The following is a 19780-nucleotide window of genomic DNA, read 5'->3' as shown; positions in this document are numbered from 1 at the left end:
ACCTTTAATGACGTATAACTCCTCAAGAAAGCAAGATATACCAAATCTAGGCCGCAATCTTGGCCGCAAAGTAGAATGTAGGCCGCAATCTAGGTCGCAAAGTAAAATGTAGGCCGCAATCTAGGCCGCAATCTAGGCCACGAAGTAAAATGTAGGCCACAATCAAGGCCGCAATTTAAAATGTAGGCCACAATCAAGGCCTCAATGTAAAATGTAGGCCACAATCAAGGCCGCAATCTAGGCCACAATCTAGGCCGCAAAGTAGAAGGTAGGCCACAATCTAGGCCGCAAAGTAGAATGTAGGCCGCAATCTAGGTCGCAAAGTAAAATGTAGGCCGCAATCTAGGCCACAAAGTAAAATGTAGGCCGCAATCAAGGCCGCAATGTAAAATGTAGGCAACAATCAAAGCCGCAATGTAAAATGTAGGCAACAATCAAGGCCGCAATGTAGGCCGCAATATAGGCCACAAAGTATAATGTAGGCCGCAATCTAGGCCACGAAGTAAAATGTAGGCCGCAATCAAGGCCGCAAAGTAAAATGTAGGCCGCAATCTAGGCCGCAATGTAAAATGTAGGCAACAATCAAGGCCGCAATGTAAAATGTAGCCCACAATCAAGGCCGCAATGTAGGCCGCAATATAGGCCACAAAGTAAAATGTAGCCCACAATCAAGGCCGCAATGTAGGCCGCAATATAGGCCAGAAAGTAAAATGTAGGCCGAAATCTAGGCCGAAATCCAGGCAAAAAAGTAAAATGTAGGCCACAATCAAGGCCGCAATGTAAAATGTAGGCCACAATCAAGGCCGCAATGTAAAATGTAGGCCACAATCAAGGCCGCAATGTAAAATGTAGGCAACAATCAAGGCCGCAATGTAAGCCACAATCAAGGCCGCAATGTAAAATGTAGGCCACAATCAAGGCCGCAATGTAGGCCGCAATATAGGCCACAAAGTAAAATGTAGGCCGCAATGTAGGCCGCAATATAGGCCACAAAGTAAAATGTAGGCCACAATCAAGGCCGCAATGTAAAATGTAGCCCACAATCAAGGCCGCAATGTAAAATGTAGGCCACAATCAAGGCCGCAATGTAAAGTGTAGGCCACAATCAAGGCCGCAATGTAGGCCGCAATATAGGCCACAAAGTAAAATGTAGGCCGCAATCTAGGCCGCAATATAGGCCACAAAGTAAAATGTAGGCCACAATCAAGGCCGCAATGTAAAATGTAGCCCACAATCAAGGCCGCAATATAAAGTGTAGGCCACAATCAAGGCCGCAATGTAAAGTGTAGGCCACAATCAAGGCCGCAATGTAAAATCACGGTAGGCCACAATCAAGGCCGCAATGTAAAATGTAGGCCACAATCAAGGCCACAATCAAGGCCGCAAAGTAGAATGTAGGCCGTAATCTAGGTCGCAAAGTAAAATGTAGGCCGCAATCTAGGCCGCAATCTAGGCCAGAAAAGTAAAATGTAGGCCGCAATCAAGGCCGCAATGTAACATGTAGGCCACAATCAAGGCCGCAATCTAGGCCGCAATCTAGGCCGCAAAGTAGAATGTAGGCCGCAATCTAGGTCGCAAAGTAAAATGTAGGCAACAATCAAGGCCGCAATGTAAGCCACAATCAAGGCCGCAATGTAAAATGTAGGCCACAATCAAGGCCGCAATGTAGGCCGCAATATAGGCCACAAAGTAAAATGTAGGCCGCAATGTAGGCCGCAATATAGGCCACAAAGTAAAATGTAGGCCACAATCAAGGCCGCAATGTAAAATGTAGCCCACAATCAAGGCCGCAATGTAAAATGTAGGCCACAATCAAGGCCGCAATGTAAAGTGTAGGCCACAATCAAGGCCGCAATGTAGGCCGCAATATAGGCCACAAAGTAAAATGTAGGCCGCAATCTAGGCCGCAATATAGGCCACAAAGTAAAATGTAGGCCACAATCAAGGCCGCAATGTAAAATGTAGCCCACAATCAAGGCCGCAATATAAAGTGTAGGCCACAATCAAGGCCGCAATGTAAAGTGTAGGCCACAATCAAGGCCGCAATGTAAAATCACGGTAGGCCACAATCAAGGCCGCAATGTAAAATGTAGGCCACAATCAAGGCCACAATCAAGGCCGCAAAGTAGAATGTAGGCCGTAATCTAGGTCGCAAAGTAAAATGTAGGCCGCAATCTAGGCCGCAATCTAGGCCAGAAAAGTAAAATGTAGGCCGCAATCAAGGCCGCAATGTAACATGTAGGCCACAATCAAGGCCGCAATGTAAAATCTAGGCCACAATCAAGGCCACAATCAAGACCGCAAAGTAGAATGTAGGCCGTAATCTAGGTCGCAAAGTAAAATGTAGGCCGCAATCTAGGCCGCAATCTAGGACACAAAGTAAAATGTAGGCCGCAATCAAGGCCGCAATGCCTAAAATTAATAAAAAGAGATCTGGACCCGAAAAGATTGCGGCCTCGATTGCGGCCTACATTGCGGCCTGATTGCGGCCTACATTTTACTTTGCGGCCTAAATTGCGGTCTAGATTGCGGCATGCATTTTACTTTGCCCATTAATACTGTGTTCTGCGATCAGATTGATTCAATTGTATGGATGACATCCGCTAAGGACCCCAAAGCTGATGCGAGAGTGTGAATAAAAAGAGGTCTGGCACCGAAAAGATTGCGGCCTCGATTGCGTCGCAAAGCTTTAAAGTGAAATGTAGGCCGCAATCTAGGCCGCAATCTAGGCCACAAAGTAAAATGTAGAGCCACAAAGAAAAATGTAGGCCACAATCTAGGCCGCAAAGTAGAATGTAGGCCGCAATCTAGGTCGCAAAGTAAAATGTACGCCGCAATCTAGGCCGCAATCTAGTCCACAAAGTAAAATGTAGGCCGCAATCAAGGCCGCAATGTAAAATGTAGGCCACAATCAAGGCCGCAATGAAAAATTGTAGCCCACAATCAAGGCCGCAATCTAGGCCGCAATTTAGGCCGCAAAGTAGAATGTAGGCCGCAATCTAGGTCGCAAAGTAAAATGTAGGCCGCAATCTAGGCCGCAATCTAGGCCACAAAGTAAAATGTAGGCCGCAATCAAGGCCGCAATGTAAAATGTAGGCCACAATCAAGGCCGCAATCTAGGCCGCAATCTAGGCCGCAAAGTAGAATGTAGGCCGCAATCTAGGTCGCAAAGTAAAATGTAGGCCGCAACCTAGGCCGCAATCTAGGCCACAAAGTAGAATGTAGGCCGCAATCAAGGCCGCAATGTAAAATGTAGGCCACAATCAAGGCCGCAATGTAAAATGTAGCCAACAATCAAGGCCGCAAAGTAAAATGTAGGCCGCAATCTAGGCCGCAAAGTAGAATGTAGGCCGCAATCTAGGTCGCAAAGTAAAATGTAGGCCGCAATCAAGGCCGCAATCTAGGCCGCAATCTAGGCCACAAAGTAAAATGTAGGCCGCAATCAAGGCCATAATGTAAAGTGTAGGCCACAATCTAGGCCACAATGTAAAATGTAGGCCACAATCAAGGCCGCAATGTAAAATGTAGGCCACAATCAAGGCCGCAATGTAAAACGTAGGCCACAATCAAGGCCGCAATGTAAAATGTAGGCCACAATCAAGGCCGCAATCTATGCCGCAATTAAGGCCGCAAAGTAGAATGTAGGCCGCAATCTAGGTCGCAAAGTAAAATGTACGCCGCAATCTAGGCCGCAATCTAGGCCACAAAGTAGAATGTAGGCCGCAATCAAGGCCGCAATGTAAAATGTAGGCCACAATCAAGGCCGCAATGTAAAATGTAGCCAACAATCAAGGCCGCAAAGTAAAATGTAGGCCGCAATCTAGGCCGCAAAGTAGAATGTAGGCCGCAATCTAGGCCGCAATGTAAAATGTAGGCCACAATCAAGGCCGCAATGTTAAATGTAGGCCACAATCAAGGCCGCAATGTAGTATGTAGGCCACAATCAAGGCCGCAATGAAAAATGTAGCCCACAATCAAGGCCGCAATGTAGGCCGCAATTTAGGCCGCAAAGTAGAATATAAGCCGCAATCTAGGTCGCAAAGTAAAATGTAGGCCGCAATCTAGGCCGCAATCTAGGCCACAAAGTAAAATGTAGGCCACAATCAAGGCCGCAAATTAAAATGTAGGCCACAATCAAGGCCGCAATGTAAAATGTAGGCCACAATCAAGGTCGCAACCTAGGCCGCAATCTAGGCCACAAAGTAGAATGTAGGCCGCAATCAAGGCCGCAATGTAAAATGTAGGCCACAATCAAGCCCGCCATGTAGAATGTAGCCCACAATCAAGGCCGCAAAGTAAAATGTAGGCCGCAATCTAGGTCACAAAGTAGAATGTAGGCCGCAATCAAGGCCGCAATGTAAAATGTAGGCCACGATCAAGGCCGCAATCTAGGCCGCAATCTACATTGCGGCCTACATTGCGGCCTGATTGCGGCCTACATTTTACTTTGCGGCCTAAATTGCGGTCTAGATTGCGGCATGCATTTTACTTTGCCCATTAATACTGTGTTATGCGACCATATTGATTCAATTGTATGGATGACATCCGCTAAGAGCCCCAAAGCTGATGCGAGAGTGTGAATAAAAAGAGGTCAGGCACGGAAAAGATTACGGCCTCGATTGCGGCCTACATTGCGGCCTCGATTGCGGCCTACATTTTACTTTGCGGCCTAAATTGCGGTCTAGATTGCGGCATGCATTTTACTTTGCCCATTAATACTGTGTTCTGTGACAATATTGATTCAATTGTATGGATGACATCCGCTAAGAACCCCAAAGCTGATGCGAGAGTGTGAATAAAAAGAGGAATGGCACCGAAAAGATTGCGGCCTCGATTGCGGCCTACATTGCGGCCTACATTGCGGCCTACATTTTACTTTGCGGCCTAAATTGCGGTCTAGATTGCGGCATGCATTTTACTTTGCCCATCAATACTGTGTTCTGCGACCATATTGATTAAATTGCATGGATGACATCCGCTAAGAACCCCAAAGCTGATGCGAGAGTGTGAATAAAAAGAGGAATGGCACCGAAAAGATTGCGGCCTCGATTGCGGCCTACATTGCGGCCTCGATTGCGGTCTACATTTTACTTTGCGGCCTAAATTGCGGTCTAGATTGCGGCATGCATTTTACTTTGCCCATTAATACTGTGTTCTGTGACAATATTGATTAAATTGCATGGATGACATCCGCTAAGAACCCCAAAGCTGATGCGAGAGTGTGAATAAAAAGAGGAATGGCACCGAAAAGATTGCGGCCTCGATTGCAGCCTACATTGCGGCCTCGATTGCGGCCTACATTTTACTTTGCGGCCTAAATTGCGGTCTAGATTGCGGCAATGCATTTTACTTTGCCCTTTAATACTGTGTTCTGCGACCATATTGATTAAATTGTATGGATGACATCCGCTAAGAACCCCAAAGCTGATGCGAGAGTGTGAATAAAAAGAGGAATGGCACCGAAAAGATTGCGGCCTCGATTGCGGCCTACATTGCGGCCTAAATTGCGGCCTACATTTCACTTTGCGGCCTAAATTGCGGTCTAGATTGCGGCATGCATTTTACTTTGCCCATTAATACTGTGTTCTGCGATCATATTGATTCAATTGTATGGATGACATCCGCTAAGAGCCCCAAAGCTGATGCGAGAGTGTGAATAAAAAGAAGTCTGGCACCGAAAAGATTGCGGCCTCGATTGCGGCCTTCATTGCGGCCTCGATTGCGGTCTACATTTTTCTTTGCGGCCTAAATTGCGGTCTAGATTGCGGCATCCATTTTACGTTGCCCATTAATACTGTGTTCTGCGACCATATTGATTAAATTGTATGGATGACATCCGCTAAGGACCCCAAAGCTGATGCGAGAGTGTGAATAAAAAGAGGTCTGGCACCGAAAAGATTGCGGCCTCGATTGCGGTCTAGATTGCGGCATGCATGCGGGATGACATCCGCTAAGAACCCCAAAGCTGCATGATGCGAGAGTGTGAATAAAAAGAGGTCTGGCACCAAAAAGATTGCGGCCTCGATTGCGGCCTCGATTGCGGCCTAGATTGCGGCCTAGATTGCGGCATGCATTTTACTTTGCCCATTAATACTGTGTTCGGCGATCATATTGATTAAATTGTATGGATGACATCCGCTAAGAACCCCAAAGCTGATGCGAGAGTGTGAATAAAAAGAGGTCTGGCACCGAAAAGATTGCGGCCTCGATTGCGGCCAACATTGCGGTCTAGATTGCGGCCTACATTTTACTTTGCGGCCTAAATTGCGGTCTAGATTGCGGCATGCATTTTACTTTGCCCATTAATACTGTGTTCTGCGACCATAGTGATTCAATTGTATGGGTGATATCCGCTAAGAACCCCAAAGCTGATCAGAAAGTGTGAATAAAAAGAGGTCTGGCACCGAAAAGATTGCGGCCTGGATTGCGGCCTACATTGCGGCATGCATGCGGGATGACATCCGCTAAGAACCCCAAAGCTGCATGATGCGAGAGTGTGAATGAAAAGAGGTCTGGCACCGAAAAGATTGCGGCCTCGATTGCGGCCTACATTGCGGCCTGATTGCGGTCTACATTTTACTTTGCGGCCTAAATTGCGGTCTAGATTGCGGCATGCATTTTACTTTGCCTATTAATACTGTGTTATGCGACCATATTGATTAAATTGTATGGATGACATCCACTAAGAACCCCAAAGCTGATGCGAGAGTGTGAATAAAAAGAGGTCTGGTACCGAAAAGATTGCGGCCTCGATTGCGGCCTACATTGCGGCCTGATTGCGGTCTACATTTTACTTTGCGGCCTAAATTGCGGTCTAGATTGCGGCATGCATTTTACTTTGCCTATTAGTACTGTGTTATGCGACCATATTGATTAAATTGTATGGATGACATCCGCTAAGAACCCCAAAGCTGATGCGAGAGTGTGAATAAAAAGAGGTCTGGCACCGAAAAGATTACGGCCTCAATGGCGGCCTACATTGCGGCCTCGATTGCGGCCAACATTTTACTTTGCGGCCTAAATTGCGGTCTAGATTGCGGCATGCATTTTACTTTGCCCATTAATACTGTGTTCTGCGATCAGATTGATTCAATTGTATGGATGACATCCGCTAAGGACCCCAAAGCTGATGCGAGAGTGTGAATAAAAAGAGGTCTGGCACCGAAAAGATTGCGGCCTACATTGCGGCCTACATTGCGGCCTCGATTGCGGCCTACATTTTACTTTGCGGCCTAAATTGCGGTCTAGATTGCGGCATGCATTTTATTTTGCCTATTAATACTGTGTTCTGCGACCATATTGATTAAATTGTATGGATGACATCTAAGGACCCCAAAGCTGATGCGAGAGTGTGAATAAAAGGAGGTCTGGCACCGAAAAGATTGCGGCCTCGATTGTGGTCTAGATTGCGGCATGCATGCGGGATGACATCTGCTAAGAACCCCAAAGCGAGAGTGCGAATAAACATAATATAGGCCGCAATCTACGTCGCAAAGCTTTAAAGTGAAATGTAGGCCGCAATCTAGGCCACAAAGTAAAATGTAGGCCGCAATCAAGGCCGCAATGTAAAATGTAGGCCACAATCAAGGCCGCAATGTAGGCCGCAATCTAGGCCGCAATGTAAAATGTAGGCCGCAATCAAGGCCGCAATGTAAAATGTAGGCAACAATCAAGGCCGCAATGTAAAATGTAGGCAACAATCAAGGCCGCAATGTAAAATGTAGCCCACAATCTAGGCCGCAATGTAGGCCGCAATATAGGCCACAAAGTAAAATGTAGGCCGCAATCTAGGCTGCAATCTAGGCCACAAAGTAAAATGTAGGCCGCAATCAAGGCCGCAATGTAAAATGTAGGCACCAATCAAGGCCGCAATGTAAAATGTAGGCCACAATCAAGGCCGCAATGTAAAATGTAGGCCACAATCAAGGCCGCAATGTAGGCCGCAATATAGGCCACAAAGTAAAATGTAGGCCGCAATGTAGGCCGCAATCTAGGCCACAAAGAAAAATGTAGGCCACAATCTAGGCCGCAAAGTAGAATGTAGGCCGCAATCTAGGTCGCAAAGTAAAATGTACGCCGCAATCTAGGCCGCAATCTAGGCCACAAAGTAAAATGTAGGCCGCAAGCAAGGCCGCAATGTAAAATATAGGCCACAATCAAGGCCGCAATGTAAAATGTAGCCCACAATCAAGGCCGCAATCTAGGCCGCAATTTAGGCCGCAAAGTAGAATGTAGGCCGCAATCTAGGTCGCAAAGTAAAATGTAGGCCGCAATCTAGGCCGCAATCTAGGCCACAAAGTAAAATGTAGGCCGCAATCAAGGCCGCAATGTAAAATGTAGGCCACAATCAAGGCCGCAATCTAGGCCGCAATCTAGGCCGCAAAGTAAAATGTAGGCCGCAATCTAGGTCGCAAAGTAAAATGTAGGCCGCAACCTAGGCCGCAATCTAGGCCACAAAGTAGAATGTAGGCCGCAATCAAGGCCGCAATGTAAAATGTAGGCCACAATCAAGGCCGCAATGTAAAATGTAGCCCACAATCAAGGCCGCAAAGTAAAATGTAGGCCGCAATCTAGGCCGCAAAGTAGAATGTAGGCCGCAATCTAGGTCGCAAAGTAAAATGTAGGCCGCAATCAAGGCCGCAATCTAGGCCGCAATCTAGGCCACAAAGTAAAATGTAGGCCGCAATCAAGGCCATAATGTAAAGTGTAGGCCACAATCTAGGCCACAATGTAAAATATAGGCCACAATCAAGGCCGCAATGTAAAATGTAGGCCACAATCAAGGCCGCAATGTAAAACGTAGGCCACAATCAAGGCCGCAATGTAAAATGTAGGCCACAATCAAGGCCGCAATCTATGCCGCTATTAAGGCCGCAAAGTAGACAGTAGGCCGCAATCTAGGTCGCAAAGTAAAATGTACGCCGCAATCTAGGCCGCAATCTAGGCCACAAAGTAAAATGTAGGCCGCAATCAAGGCCGCAATGTTAAATGTAGGCCACAATCAAGGCCGCAATGTAGTATGTAGGCCACAATCAAGGCCGCAATGAAAAATGTAGCCCACAATCAAGGCCGCAATGTAGGCCGCAATTTAGGCCGCAAAGTAGAATATAGGCCGCAATCTAGGTCGCAAAGTAAAATGTAGGCCGCAATCTAGGCCGCAATCTAGGCCACAAAGTAAAATGTAGGCCGCAATCAAGGCCGCAATGTAAAATGTAGGCCACAATCAAGGCCGCAATCTAGGCCGCAATCTAGGCCGCAAAGTAGAATGTAGGCCGCAATCTAGGTCGCAAAGTAAAATGTAGGCCGCAACCTAGGCCGCAATCTAGGCCACAAAGTAGAATGTAGGCCGCAATCAAGGCCGCAATGTAAAATGTAGGCCACAATCAAGGCCGCAATGTAAAATGTAGCCCACAATCAAGGCCGCAAAGTAAAATGTAGGCCGCAATCTAGGCCGCAAAGTAGAATGTAGGCCGCAATCTAGGTCGCAAAGTAAAATGTAGGCCGCAATCAAGGCCGCAATCTAGGCCGCAATCTAGGCCACAAAGTAAAATGTAGGCCGCAATCAAGGCCATAATGTAAAGTGTAGGCCACAATCTAGGCCACAATGTAAAATGTAGGCCACAATCAAGGCCGCAATGTAAAATGTAGGCCACAATCAAGGCCGCAATGTAAAACGTAGGCCACAATCAAGGCCGCAATGTAAAATGTAGGCCACAATCAAGGCCGCAATCTATGCCGCTATTAAGGCCGCAAAGTAGAATGTAGGCCGCAATCTAGGTCGCAAAGTAAAATGTAGGCCGCAATCTAGGCCGCAATCTAGGCCACAAAGTAAAATGTAGGCCGCAATCAAGGCCGCAATGTTAAATGTAGGCCACAATCAAGGCCGCAATGTAGTATGTAGGCCACAATCAAGGCCGCAATGAAAAATGTAGCCCACAATCAAGGCCGCAATGTAGGCCGCAATTTAGGCCGCAAAGTAGAATATAGGCCGCAATCTAGGTCGCAAAGTAAAATGTAGGCCGCAATCTAGGCCGCAATCTAGGCCACAAATTAAAATGTAGGCCACAATCAAGGCCGCAAATTAAAATGTAGGCCACAATCAAGGCCGCAATGTTAAATGTAGGCCACAATCAAGGCCGCAATCTAGGCCGCAAACTAGGTCGCAAAGTAGAATTTAGGCCGCAATCTAGGTCGCAAAGTAAAATGTAGGCCGCAACCTAGGCCGCAATCTAGGCCACAAAGTAGAATGTAGGCCGCAATCAAGGCCGCAATGTAAAATGTAGGCCACAATCAAGGCCGCAATGTAAAATGTAGGCCACAATCAAGGCCGCAATGTAAAATGTAGGCCACAATCAAGGTCGCAACCTAGGCCGCAATCTAGGCCACAAAGTAGAATGTAGGCCGCAATCAAGGCCGCAATGTAAAATGTAGGCCACAATCAAGGCCGCAATATAGAATGTAGCCCACAATCAAGGCCGCAAAGTAAAATGTAGGCCGCAATCTAGGCCGGAAAGTAGAATGTAGGCCGCAATCTAGGTCACAAAGTAAAATGTAGGCCGCATTCAAGGCCGCAATGTAAAATGTAGGCCACGATCAAGGCCGCAATCTAGGCCGCAATCTAGGCCACAAAGTAAAATGTAGGCCACAATCAAGGCCACAATGTAAAGTTTAGGCCACAATCAAGGCCGCAATGTAAAATGTAGGCCACAATCAAGGCCGCAATGTAAAGTTTAGGCCACTATCTAGGCCACAATGTAAAATGTAGGCCGCAATCAAGGCCGCAATGTAAAATGTAGGCCACAATCAAGGCCGCAATGTAAAGTTTAGGCCACAATCTAGGCCACAATGTAAAATGTAGGCCACAATCAAGGCCGCAATGTAAAATGTAGGGCACAATCAAGGCCGCAATGTAAAACGTAGGCCACAATCAAGGCCGCAATGTAAAATGTAGGCCACAATCAAGGCCGCAATATATGCCGCAATCTAGGCCGCAAAGTAGAATGTAGGCCGCAATCTAGGTCGCAAAGTAAAATGTAGGCCGCAATCTAGGCCGCAATCTAGGCTGCAATGTAAAATGTAGGCCACAATCAAGGCCGCAATGTAAAATGTAGGCCACAATCAAGGCCGCAATGTAAAATGTAGGCCACAATCAAGGCCGCAATGTAAAATGTAGGCCACAATTAAGGCCGCAATGTAAAATGTAGGCCACAATCAAAGCTGCAATGTAAAATGTAGGCCACAATCAAGGCCGCAATGTAAAATGTCGGCCACAATTAAGGCCGCAATGTAAGATGTAGGCCACAATCAAAGCTGCAATGTAAAATGTAGGCCACAATCAAGGCCGCAATGTAAAATGTAGGCCGCAATATAGGCCACAAAGTAAAATGTAGGCCTCAATCTAGGCCGCAATCTAGGCCACAAAGTAAAATGTAGGCCACAATCAAGGCTGCAATGTAGGCCACAATATAGGCCACAAAGTAAAATATAGGCCGCAAGCTAGACCGCAATCTAGGCCGAAAAGTAAAATGTAGGCCGCAAGCTAGCGCGTTGGGCGCAATCAAACGTGTTTAAATAGCACAGATCAAACGTGTATAAATAGCACGGCAAATTCCACGCCTGGGGTGAAAAATGACCTCAGTAACTGTATGACTATTATCATTCTGTGCTATCAGATCTAGAGACGTACAAAGTTTACAGACTCTTTTCCTCCTTCCCAGCCCCACCTCCTCGCCGTTATCGAAAGGGCGGCTGCGTCATCATGTGAATGAAGATATACACCCATGTTACATACACGTGCACTTTTTGCACCATCCAGCCGAATGAGCTTGAGATTTCCATCTTTGAACTGTTATCGTATCTCAAAATGACTTAAGATCAGTTCCAGTATTCAATCCTGCAGACTGAAGAGTCATCTGTATCTGCCGAACCTATTTCTCTTTGTACAATAGTACACAGATCTGGGATTTAATGCACAGCAAATGATGGATTCCTATTTTGTTATCAGCATTCTAGATGTCTATTTGATCGTTAAATGTATGGAGTAAATCCTGTACGTAGATGTACGTAAATTTGGTTTAAAAGTTCATAGTAACATCATTGTGATACAGTAGTGTAGTTCACTTTACCTTACATTTCACAAATTATACCAAAGTAGTGCATATCGTTGTTGTATTATTCAATGAACGATGACAATTAAGTGTGGCAAGATTTGCTATCCTCGAAGTGTACATTCTAATACTAGCAATCACCTACATGTATAGGTATATAGACTTTCATTGTGGGCGTGTTACGTGTATGTATTAAAAACACGAATGACGTGACCAAAAGTACACCCGTGCTAAATTTTCTTTTCAAACAAGTTGTTTTAATATGTTTAAATGTGATGACAACCTTACAAAACAAACTAGTCTACGAGTTTGTTCATACCCTCGCCAAATGATGTTAACTTTTTAGAACTGCCGTAGCATAAATGTTTCTTGTGCAAATATGAATCTTATAGATAATATCACTTTATTATCTTCTCCACCAAAATAACACACGTTGATAGTTGTAACTGTTATGTTCATCATCACCAAAGGTTCCTACCCGCCCAAAACAATTAAAATCCACCAAACCTTAATTGAGTTATTGACCATAGCACATCTAGAACTTGAACTCAAGTCCCGCTGCAGTTCCGTAGGTAGTTGCTAGGAGGCTAATTATTGCACTTGACCTTCATTTTCCCGATCCCCACCAATCTACTAAATTTCATTATGGTCCATCCAATGTCTGTCGAGTTATACCGCCAACAAACAAACCGACAAACACAAAAGGTCCACTGTAGCACCGAAGAAACCCGTCAGAAGGCCCATCCTCGAATTTGACCTTCGTCTCCCCAACAGTAACGTTGGGTAACATAAATTCGTGGGGTACTTAAATTCGGGATTTTTCGAAAACGGGGTATTTAGGGATATGTGCTAGATTCAACATCAGTAATACCGCTAGAAATGCAAACTTGACAGACTAACGTATTCAGAACACTGGCTGAAAAGCTTCGATAAGCATGCATTAGAAGGCGACGAGGACAAAAACTCTCCGTCCCTTATTGGAACAGTCTGAGGGCTTCGTGGGAGACTCACACTACATCGTTGTCGGCTGGTTTATAAGACAAATGTCACATCCTCTTACTGCTAAACACAATCATTTACAAGACAACTTATTTTCTTAAAATTGCTGACCTGCAATTGGACTCTAAGTGTGATCAATCATCAAAACCCCTCTTTGTTGCTACAACCTACGGCACGTGTATTTTCCCGCCGCCATATCATTACCCAGAATCCTGTTGTCAAGCAGACGACAAAGGTTTGTGAGGAACACGTTTTTGTCTAAATGTTGCGTGTGATTGTGGACTGAGGAGGATATTTTCCTCAAAGTTTGCTCCTAACACAACAAGGCATGCATGGACATAGTAGTATTATCAATGCTACGGCATCCGGCTAACTTCCCATGAATAATGTACACGTTGCCATGACGGTGGATGTCGACTTTGACGTTCTATAGCTACCGACTCAACACTCGGGTTGTTCCCGTAGGCCTGATGTGTGCGGTACGGCCGTTTTTTCGTGTATTTTTTTTACTTGGACACGTCTATATCCATAGCACTCTCCTCAAGCCAAGGATGGAACGAATAGCTGCTGTATAAAATGTGATTAGCGGTAAGATATTCAAGACGAATCTTCTCTCCCGAATTAATGTGCCCCCCTGTCCGACAGCACCGTAATTGTGCTTGCGGCGGACGGTAGTTTCAAGTTAAAATATTATGGTGTCAGCACGACTAGAGACAAAATCTACCATATATATGATTAGTGCAAAGATAGTACATGATACTGACAGAATAATAGAAAAAAAGGATGGTTTATTGTTCTGCTAGATTGATTTCAGTCAACCATTATCGGAAAAATCCCGAATTTAGGTTACCCAACGTTAATTTCCCCTACCAGATTAACCTGAACTTGATTAATGGTGTGCTTCCCCATGCTGAGAAATGAGTTTCCCATCGGCCTTTCCCCGCGCAGACAAATGGTTCATCCCGTTGCCCTCTTGTTGAACTTGGTAAGATTAGTAGGGCAAAGGGTATGCAGACAATACTCAGCACAAGTATGGCTGGTGCAAGAAGAATGTTATGGGCTGTCGGCAAGTCGTTGCAAGAAGCAGTCAGTGTCAAGGAGTCATCTACTCACCTGTCTTTCATGCAAACATCTTCTGGATTCACCAAAAGGGTGGGTTGTTGTCGTCAGTATTGTACTTGACGTTGTTGCGAGCCTATCCTGGTGGTGGTGGTGGTGTGCTTGTTGCCTACACTTCCCTATTCGGTACGTCTATTATTATAATAACAAACCAAGCAAGCTCAACCACGTGCGTGACTAGCCATATATGTATGTATTCTTATGCACTGTAAATGCACATGGTATGAAATAACACAGCTAAATGCAATTACACAACATAAACGTATCACATTACAGAGTGTCACCAGTGAAAGTTGAAACATATAATCCTTCAGCAATCACAAAGAAACTAGTAGTACTGCATTATACACATTCTACTAGATTTGCGGTGAACGCACATGAGAAACATCAAAGAAGAACTAAAAATGATCAGTCAATCATAGGAAACAAGAAATCACAATGTGTACGGCTAGCTTGTTGTTGTACGGACACGCCCCCTGCCGATTTCACCTGACCTTTCTTTGACACTGTACATACAGTAGATGTTTGAATATTCTCAGTTAGTCAACGTGATATCGTATTACCCTCACACTCACAGCAATGGTTGTATGCACCAAGCCGATACCAAACATGTATATACTATTCACATGCACACTACTATTCAGGAAAACGTTTGTCTCAATGAGTCTGTATGCTTCATCCAGTATAAAAAGGAAACTTGGCGAAAGTTACTGATTGCATTGAGACGTATAATATGGCATGACCATTCTAGATATGTCATCTTTTCATACCAATTGTTTTTCCTTTGTCAAAGTTGGGAAGTACGTATACCAATGCGGCAAGTTTTGCTGATGACAGGCCACAGTTCCCGGGGACAGGTTCAAAGGTCAGGTTCACTGAGAAACTGGACTTCCTCCTACCGGACACGTCACCGGCCATCCCAGTCTACAGGGTCATCGACCGACAGGGCGAAGTACTGGATCCAACTCAGAAACCTGAGGTACCCCTTTAAGAGTAAAAAAAAGATATACCCGATAGACACATTTCCCTACAGTCTTTATGACACGTTTTCTTGAACACTTTACATCCCGTAATTAATTTGTTACGTTAACCTTTTCTTTCTCCACAGCTTCCCGAAGATGTAATTCTTGATATGTACCGCAAGATGGTGCTTTTGAACACCTTTGACGCGATCATGTTGAACGTCCAACGACAAGGTAGAATCTCCTTCTACATGACGAACTACGGGGAGGAGGCCGCCCACATGGGCAGTGCTGCGGCTCTGGACCCCGCTGACGTCATCTTCGGGCAGTACAGGGAAGCAGGTAACATAAAATCCTTGACAACTCAATATTTTCCAACTACGCCTTAAGAAATACTGTGCCAACTCGAACAGAACATATTTCAGTTTTACAATGTTTTCATTCTTCTACGCAGAGCTAATGCTGAAGGAGTTCGACGCGGATTCAGCTCTGCATAGGAGAACGAATGTTTCATTCTGTTCGAAAATGATTTTGGCTTCTGTGCGGTAGCGTTTCGAGTAAACACGGTTCAAAGATTCCAAAATAATTTCTATACATTGAAGTTCAAAAGTTATGTCAGTTTGCAATTTTCTTATACTCTAGGTTGCAAACAACAACAAAAAACAATCAAAAAAACAAGTGGTACTTTAATGGCTTTTGGGATAACACAACTACCTTACTTACACACCAAATTGAATATATATGATTCCAACTTCTGTATATAGTGTGTGTGCGACTCGAAACGACTGTACTTGCAATTGCTAAAACAATTCCCATGATTGAATTTTCTCCACCAGGAGTTTTCCTGTGGAGGGGTTTTACGTTGGACGACATGATGAACCAGTGTTTCAGCACACATCAGGACGTTCACAAGGGGAGAATGGTCCCCATCAACTATGGCTCACGGGATATCAACTTCGTCACCATGTCTTCACCACTGGCGACCCAAATACCACAAGGTACCTCAATCAGAAAACGAACATTTGCAAACGAACGCAGGATATGTCACCCAATCTCAATCCCTGTGCAAAAGATGGGAGAGCGAAATATGATTACATTGATACCGGTATTGCTTTTAACGTTAACATTATATTTTCCTCGTGCATCGCTGCTTATGACTAAGAATTGCAAGGATGCTGCAATAATCTAACCCAATCAGGCGTTTGTCAAAGAAACGGAACAAGTGAAATGCTGCGCATGCTGCTATCGTCCTTCTAAACCGGCTATGGGGAAACTCTCTATGGGGAGAGTTTCAGACTGTTCTCTCCTCTTGTCTGCTTGGTAACCTGTCATGCGACAATATAACAGTGAAGCGCATGACTGGCGTTTTTCTCGCCTCCTCAGCCGCCGGTGCAGCCTACGCGATGAGGATGTCGGGAAAGCCGCTGTGTGTGACGTGTTACTTTGGAGACGGGGCCTCTAGTGAGGGAGACGCCCATGCCGGCTTTAACTTTGCCGCTACACTCGACTGTCCTCTTTTATTCTTCTGGTAAGTATGCCACCGCTACCTTTGCATTGGTATGAAGATTGTCTTTATGTAAATGTGAATCTTCTGGTCTTATTGAAACTCTATCATAACTATAATCTTATCAAAACCATATTATAACATAATCTTAAATAATCTTTGACATGTTTTTCCGACCAGTCGTAACAACGGATATGCGATATCAACACCAACGTCAGAGCAGTACAGGGGTGACGGAATAGGTAGATATTTTCATCTATTTCTTTGATGTTCTACTTTATCTATGAATTAAGCATATACACAAGTCCTATGGCAAATTTAGTCCTACGAAGTCTTGGTGGTGTTTCTTTGTATTCCAGCGGAACAGTCCATACAATTTTTTTCCTCTCATTGTGTGGATTTTCTTATCGAAAGTCCTCCCAGCGCAATACTTTTCGTTTCGTACACACCTAGAACACTTCATGGTCCTTCTCAGCACTGCTAAGTTTCAGCCTCTTTTATTCCATTCAATTTCGCCAGAGATTCGGTTACAATAGTAGTATGTTTCTCATATTCAGTAACATAATTTACCACTTTTATAGCCTCTAGGGCCGCCGGATACGGGATCTCCACCATCCGGGTAGACGGAAATGACGTGTTCGCGGTGTACAACGCCACCAAGGCGGCCAGGGAGATCTGCATCAAGGAGAGCAAACCTGTGCTCATAGAGGCCATGACCTACAGGTCCGGTGCACCTGTTGATATAAAAAAAATTCACGAAAATAGTAAAGTACAAGATTTATGATCAAACAATTCAGATTCATAGCAAATAGTTTCTCTGTTATTTGGATAGCTGAAAATGTAAATCGTAAAATTTTTGTTGGTTACAGAATTGGAGATCACAGCACGAGCGACGACAGCACCACCTACCGAACATCAGAAGAAGTGCACCAGTTCCAACAGGACAGCCCGATCACCCGGCTCAACACTTATCTCGTCAAGAATGGCCTGTGGGACCCGGACAAGGAGACCACTTACAGGGAAGAGGCTAAAAGCAAGGTAAACATTGTTTTAACTATTCGAAAAAAAATTCTGACATACAACAACTGATCGTCAAATTACTAGCATGTAGACGGAAGAAACAGAAAACTGGCATAAAACGTATGCCGGCCTATCATCATCATTTTCGATGCTGCTGAGCCATCATTTGGCAATTTTTGCATGGTGTTAGTAACCAGTGACCAGTACAAAAAAGAAGGAAAAATAAGCACATGTACAAACACATACATAAGAAAACTAATGGCATTTGCTTGTAGTGAAGTCAATTTCAGTACCAAGGACATGAATGTACCACAAGGCACAACAACCTGCGGTATAGATGACTCTGAAGTATTGGATCCAGTGTAGCGGGAAATTTACTTGAATGGAATAGTTTATTACACTGAACTATTCTCTAGTTGGGTTCATAACATCAAAAGACTTAAGTCATACATTTACTGTACATCTATTTGACGAACAGGTACTCGAGGCTTTCCACGGCGCCAAGGATCGGAAGAAGCCGCCGATCTCCGACCTGATGACGGACGTGTACGACAGGATGCCTGCACACCTGGAGAGACAGGCGGCGTCCATGAGACGTCACGTTAACATATACAGCGAACAGTACCCCGTACAGGACTTCCTGGAAGAAGACAAGGCAGTGTGATGGTGTAGACATTCAGTGTAAAGATGTGGTTGACGCTTTGATTATGTTTAGCCATACCTAGTATGGCTCAACATATTGTTATGTTTAGCCATACCTAGTATGGCTCAACATATTGTTTTTGTTCACGTTCTTCTTCTTCTCCTCCTGCCAAATCTTCAAATGGAATCTACTCCGTCAGTTTTGGGCCAAACAACCTGAAATTTGGCATGTAGGTAAAGATGGCAAATACCCTTAGGTGATTTTTCATTTGTTTCGAAACAGGCCTTAAAAACATTTTTATGGAGGTTTTTTGGGGCATTTTTAGACAATTTTTATATTTTGGGCTCCTGTGCCCTGGTATTGCAAGCAAGTGACCTGAAATTCGGTACAAGGGTGCCTTGAACATGTCCCTACAGGACTTCAATCACATTTCTGGTGTACATCACTTCAGAATGCTTCATTTTGGGGACTTTTGGACCCATTTTCAGACCAAAAACAGGCCAAAAGTGGTATCCACGTTCCATGTTCTATTTGCTGCTGGCCAAGGAATCCATGTTCTATCTAAGGATCCCCACGTTCCATTTGCTACTGGCCAAAGAACACTGTTCTATTTAGGTTAACTGAGGTCATATTGCAGGAACACACGCAAGCCTTTGCAGTAAGAAGCTCTTGGGGTCTCGCAGAACTTGTAGAGAGAGTTTTTGTACGGGTGATTTTGGAACAGTCCATTTATGCATCAGGAGGGAGATTGTCGAAGTATAATGCTCTCGCAAATGTTGCCTTTCTACATGCAGTTAATATTTCGATTTGCCCAGGTGTTATTTTGGGACATCCCACTTCTTGCATGGGGAGGAGTATGGCTAAACATGCTGTATTTGCTCAGGGACAAATGACGGCCTTTCTAGTTTTTGTTCACGTTCTTCTTCTTCTCCTCCTGCCAAATCTTCAAATGGAATCTACTCCGTCAGTTTTGGGCCAAACGACCTGAAATTTGGCATGTAGGTAAAGATGGCAAATACCCTTAGGTGATTTTTCATTTGTTTCGAAACAGGCCTTAGAAACATTTTTATGGAGGTTTTTTGGGGCATTTTTAGACAATTTTTATATTTTGGGTTCCTGTGCCCTGGTATTGCAAGCAAGTGACCTGAAATTCGGTACAAGGGTGCCTTGAACATGTCCCTACAGGACTTCAATCACATTTCTGGTGTACATCACTTCAGAATGCTTCATTTTGGGGACTTTTGGACCCATTTTCAGACCAAAAACAGGCCAAAAGTGGTATCCACGTTCCATGTTCTATTTGCTGCTGGCCAAGGAATCCATGTTCTATCTAAGGATCCCCGCGTTCCATTTGCTACTGGCCAAAGAACACTGTTCTATTTAGGTTAACTGAGGTCATATTGCAGGAACACGCGCAAGCCTTTGC

General features: G+C 44.7%; 2 protein-coding genes and 1 long non-coding RNA gene across 4 annotated transcripts in view; 2 read left to right on the top strand and 1 right to left on the bottom strand.

Moving 5' to 3' along the window:
- LOC136432698 (guanylate-binding protein 1-like) overlaps nt 1–12329 on the top strand; it is a 46621-nt gene extending 34292 nt beyond the window's left edge. For both annotated transcript variants that reach the window (XM_066424165.1, XM_066424167.1), the window contains exon 14: nt 11718–12329. In XM_066424165.1, the coding sequence (XP_066280262.1) occupies nt 11718–11764 (47 nt within the window). In that variant the 3' untranslated portion in view covers nt 11765–12329. The remainder of the gene's footprint in view (nt 1–11717) is intronic.
- Nucleotides 12330–14063: 1734 nt separating this feature from the next.
- Nucleotides 14064–18421, top strand: LOC136432700 (2-oxoisovalerate dehydrogenase subunit alpha, mitochondrial-like). The gene is made up of 9 exons (XM_066424168.1): nt 14064–14258; nt 15019–15204; nt 15334–15529; nt 16024–16185; nt 16571–16715; nt 16872–16933; nt 17273–17414; nt 17561–17729; nt 18190–18421. The coding sequence occupies exons 1-9, from the start codon at nt 14115–14117 to the stop codon at nt 18373–18375; spliced, it is 1392 nt and encodes a 463-aa protein (XP_066280265.1). The 5' UTR covers nt 14064–14114; the 3' UTR covers nt 18376–18421.
- Nucleotides 16742–17703, bottom strand: LOC136432701 (uncharacterized). The gene is made up of 2 exons (XR_010755559.1): nt 17601–17703; nt 16742–17425 (listed from the first exon to the last, which is right to left on the bottom strand). It is a non-coding gene; the product is annotated as an uncharacterized lncRNA (long non-coding RNA).
- Nucleotides 18422–19780: the final 1359 nt, after the last annotated feature.

Source organism: Branchiostoma lanceolatum, chromosome 4 (genome assembly GCF_035083965.1).
Source record: "Branchiostoma lanceolatum isolate klBraLanc5 chromosome 4, klBraLanc5.hap2, whole genome shotgun sequence".
NCBI classification, from domain to species: domain Eukaryota; kingdom Metazoa; phylum Chordata; class Leptocardii; order Amphioxiformes; family Branchiostomatidae; genus Branchiostoma; species Branchiostoma lanceolatum.
This window is presented reverse-complemented; position numbering and strand designations above follow the sequence as displayed.

Coding starts and splice junctions, on each gene's coding strand:
- LOC136432700 (XM_066424168.1), top strand. CDS start 14,115: ATGCAGACAATACTCAGCACAAGTATGGCTGGTGCAAGAAGAATGTTA. Junction 15,205..15,333: donor ATCCAACTCAGAAACCTGAG/GTACCCCTTTAA, acceptor CTTTCTCCACAG/CTTCCCGAAGATGTAATTCT. Junction 15,530..16,023: donor CGGGCAGTACAGGGAAGCAG/GTAACATAAAAT, acceptor TTTCTCCACCAG/GAGTTTTCCTGTGGAGGGGT.